Below are 4,504 nucleotides of genomic sequence, written 5' to 3' on the forward strand. Positions count from 1 at the left end.
CATGGTTCCACGGAAGTGACGGATCATGTAGACGTCTCCGGGACAGCGGCTGAGAAAAATTTCGTCCTCCGTGAGTTGGCACTTCCGCATGCACTGGATATCTTCGTAGCTGTCGCTCACGTCCAGCGAGTGAAGGCACGTACGCAACGATCCAGTAGCGTTCCTGTCCAGGTTAATGCCGGACCGCATAGGTACCACGTGCCACTCCCTGATGGCCAAGATGTCGCCAGGGCATTCGTGCGCGTACGTGTGCTTATCCTTCTCCAGCTTGATGCTCGCCGTACAGTTGCCGGCGTCCAGCGCAAGTGCGCACGAGACGAGCGAGAAGAGAACAAGGTGCCACATCCTTCCAGTGACGCAGGTCAAATGACGCTACTCCTACTCATCCTCTGCATTATCTGTGCGGTGGCGGGGGAAAGAATGCCGGGTGAAATCCCGCTATCTACGTCATCCACTCGAGCTTACCATATTCGCAGCTTCCATACGGGTAGGAGTCTACGTCATTGTAGAGATATCGTTTGTCGTCGTACGCCATCAGACTTCTTTTCACATTTCTGATGGTGTACATGCACTGTTTCTTTCCCACTATTGACACCTGTTCGTGCGATACGCTAGCGTGCTTGAATAGGGTATCGCGGTACGTATCATGGAGGAGGTGTTTGCGCACAATGTTCTTTTTAACCCCTTTAGCTCTTGCAATTTGTTTTCCCCCGGCTAATTTGATGGAATACATTTTGGCTTTCAGGCATATTACTTCCTCGATGGGTACGCTACCCGTTTCACTTTTGAACGCGCCAAGCCTACCGCGATTCCTCTCGCTGTACAGTGGATGATCACGATCGAAGGAAGACAAGTCTAAATGGTCGTCGGCGATCGCACGTAACTGATCTTCGTAGTCCTTGCAGAATAGGCCGAGGATCAGAGAATCCGTGTCAAAGTAGCAGGTAATCACCGGACAAGTGAGCTTGCTCAGCAGGGTTTCATAATAGAACGAGTACATGGTTAACTTACTCAGTTCTAAAATCGTGAAGCCAATCTGCAGGGGGAAATCGCATCGCACTTTTCTCTTGCGCATTTCGTACATGACACAATCAGGGGACAAAATTTCCATTCGCGCGCATTCCGCCCGACTCCCGAGGCGACTCGCCGTCTCCTCATCGAAGGCTACTCGAATGTCCCGCATATTAAATTTATTTAGCAACGTACGCCCGAAGACCGCATTATTTGAGATTTTATAGAAATTTTTCTCGAACGTCGTGCTCGAGGCGACGCGTCTGGCAACATTGTCCTCGATATAGGGACGCAGGAATGGTGCCTGACGAAATTTTAGAATTCTGTGAATTTTTGTCACCCGCATGCCCAGTCTACAATAGAGTGCGAGTAGCGCGTAATGAACAACGTACTCGACCTTGTCCTTGCACGTGAGCAGCAGCTTTTTGCTGTTCGCCGGCTCATACATTAACTCTTCGAGGAGCCCCCGCTGAAATGGTGAGAGCCATTCCTTCGGGACGACCGCCTTCTCGGGAGCCAGGGGGAAGTACCGCGTCAGCGCGTGGATAGATTTTGGATACTCCAAGTCGCACACGTACACGTATCCCACGTCCGAGTCCGTGGGGTGACGCATAAAATCCACGGAGCTAAAATCCTCGACCCATTCGAAATCGCCGATGGGGAGGTGCTTTATCATACTGAATCCGTAAAGATTGTTGCAATCTATGTACGATATGTACACCTCCTCTTTATCGGGATCGTAGCCACTGCACAGCGGATTGTTAGCCCGTAAATGACGCCTGCTCGCCTGACAGAGCCCGCCTCTAACACCCGATTCGATGGTCCGGTACATGTCCTCGTCGATGATCAGTTCCAATTTTGCCCGCGTGTAATTTAGAGCGCACTGCCACGAATAGGATGCCAGAGAAACGCAATGAAGCAATTCCAAACCGCGCGCGTCGTAGCACAGGCGTCGCAAGTGCTGCATTACGTCAGCATGTAACAGGGCATCCGTTTTCAGGTACAATGCATTATAATCCCTCAGATTCGAGCATCCAAAACGTTCAAATACGTGCAGCGCGTACTGATAGTCTTCGTCGCTTATATCCTCCCCTGTCAGATCGTTTCGGAAGGCGGATTTTGCCGGCAGAGCCAATTCGTCGTAGACCGCGAACGAGCTAACGTGGCTGTACGGGAATACACCTTTACGAAGCAAAATTTCGTAGTCGTCTCCAAATACCTGCTTCAGGCATTGGAACGCCTCTGCGCCCCCCATGGATTTGACGGTTTCAACGAGCTCTCCCAACGACGAATTTAGGTACTGCATGGTGTCTCTGAATAGGAAGGTGCCAATTTCGAACGATCGGATTTTTTCCATGGAACTGGCTACGATGAAGGGAGCTCGCTTCCACCTGAGAAGGTGAAATTCCCGCAGCAGCCCGGCCAAATCGTAGGCCAGATTGTGCACCATGATGGGCAGTTTTTCCCGCGTCGTGCACGCCACGTTACAGGGGTTGCACAGCGTCGCGATGTAATTTGTCTCGCCGGCAGTACAACGCTTGGAATGGTCGTGGTGCCGGACACGGGGTAGATCTTGCGCGAACTCCCGCCTGCAGTACGCGCAGTGGGTGGCGGCTCTGTGCCGTTTTCGTTGCTCATCATTCAGCACCATTTCCGCGGGGCAGGCGTTCAGGGTGATCATCTCGTCCCGCATTTCCATCAAAGCTCTGACGCACTGCCTCGCGGAATCTTCACCGTGGTGCGTCCTGATGCGCATCACCTTGGAGTCGTGAGTGCGCACGAGCACAGCGCAGAAGCTCGAGGTAACGTGACGCTGCATGCCAACACCACTGGGCGCGAGTACGCTCTCCGTGTCCAACGCGACGACGTAGTTGTACTGCTGCTTGTACTGTATTTTAGTAAATTCTACAAAGTTTTTGCCCGGTTCGCAAAATTCCAATATGATTTCGTTTACGTCCGCGCACAGGCGACGATGTTTCGCCATGCTCTCTTCCTTCAGGAAAGAGCGCGTGCAACGCTCGCACACGAAACGGTTACTTCTGGTCGTCAACAAGCGTTCGAGGGACTTGATTCCAAAAAAATGTTCATCTACAGCCAATAAGTGAATTTTCTTTTCATACTCGAGTGTTGGAGGTCGCGACACGTGCACTCCCTGATCGACGTACTCGTATACGTACACGGATATCCTGTTTTTGTCTTCGAATTCGTCCAGATCGGAGTAGGAAACGGGGAAGCGACTAGGCCACCAGTACTCCGCTGCGTAGTTTTCACATTTTTTCCACGAATTCCTTTCCTGCGGGTGCAGGAGGGCAAGCGTATTGTATTTAAAACACTCACCCTCCTTACGTGCTGGTAAATGAATATTCGTTAGCACGTTCCTGCGCTTAGCCAAATGATCGGGAAGTGTCCCATTGCATCCGAATTTTTTCGTTTTCACCGCGGAAATACATATTTGAACATTTTGGACGTCGGCGGACACGAACCCACTCCCTTCCCGCTGATAATTTTCGACGCGCCCCGTGGACTCCTGAATCGCGTCCATCAGGGTATTCGCGATGGCTCCGTCGCTGTGGACTTCGCGAGCAAACGCCATAAAGTGGGCTATGTGCGCGGTTATCTCCCCCCGAGTTTCCTTTACCATTAAAACATCGGAACAAATGCAAAACCTAAAGGGTATTCTTTGCGCTCTCAATATGGCGAGCATATCGTGAAAGTGACTCATTAAATATTGTCGCAAATCCTCTACTCCCTGATCGTGAACAGATGCCAATAGCGTGAATCTTTTGACGATACCTCTAAATGCGGCGTCAGTCTGGAAGAAGGGCAGGAAGGATGTATCCACGTCGGGGTGCGATCGCATCACGTGAGCAGACAGTGTAGGAGGTGCGCCGTCCCGAGAATCGTCGTCGTCGTCGTCCGATTCATCCTCGATATCGTGAGGATCAAAAAAGCAGAACACACACCGAGGCACTGAAAATAAACGCGCATCAGTAAGAAACGTGCAACAAGTAATGGAGGGAATAACTTACTTGTGAAGCGAGTGAAAGCAGACTGTTCCCCCCCTGAGGCGATCGCGCGGCTTATAAACCGGCATCCACGCTACATGCGCCAACACGTCGGGGCTCGCTTGTTTCCACGCGGTCGTAAATCATGTGGCACCTCGAGGATGAGGCCGCGTTGGGGCCATCTGTTTAATATCAGAACGCGCGCAACCGCAATGGTGAGCTTTCACCGTCGAAGAAAATGTTGCGTCAAGGTAATGTAAATAGGTCTTCTCCGAGAAATTTGGTCACCTTGAGTCGGTTGCATGTTCCAACACGTTGGGGCCGCCTGTTTTATATCAAAATGCGCTTCATGGCCGAAATGAGTTTATACTATAGAACGGTGAGCTTTGTTTTATTCTCGGGGAAGTTGTGTCAAGGTAATGTAACGAGAAATTGGGTCACCTTGAGACAAGCCCCAACACGACGGTGCCATCTGTTTAATATCAAAA

General features: G+C 51.1%; 2 protein-coding genes across 2 annotated transcripts; both read right to left on the minus strand.

The window, feature by feature from the left end:
* LOC135396237 (uncharacterized) lies at positions 1 to 1,949 on the minus strand. The gene is made up of 2 exons (XM_064627262.1): positions 466 to 1,949; positions 1 to 398 (listed from the first exon to the last, which is right to left on the minus strand). Exons 1-2 carry the CDS (start codon positions 1,841 to 1,843, stop codon positions 379 to 381), a joined length of 1,398 nt encoding a protein of 465 aa, XP_064483332.1. The 5' UTR covers positions 1,844 to 1,949; the 3' UTR covers positions 1 to 378.
* A 330-nt stretch (positions 1,950 to 2,279) lies between these two features.
* LOC135395956 (uncharacterized) lies at positions 2,280 to 4,243 on the minus strand. Its single transcript, XM_064627041.1, has 3 exons — positions 4,041 to 4,243; positions 2,573 to 3,981; positions 2,280 to 2,324 (listed from the first exon to the last, which is right to left on the minus strand). Coding segments are annotated over exons 1-3 (1,455 nt in total). The 5' UTR covers positions 4,042 to 4,243.
* Between the last annotated feature and the right edge of the window lie 261 nt (positions 4,244 to 4,504).

This window comes from Ornithodoros turicata, chromosome 5 (genome assembly GCF_037126465.1).
Source record: "Ornithodoros turicata isolate Travis chromosome 5, ASM3712646v1, whole genome shotgun sequence".
In the NCBI taxonomy this organism is placed as follows: domain Eukaryota; kingdom Metazoa; phylum Arthropoda; class Arachnida; order Ixodida; family Argasidae; genus Ornithodoros; species Ornithodoros turicata.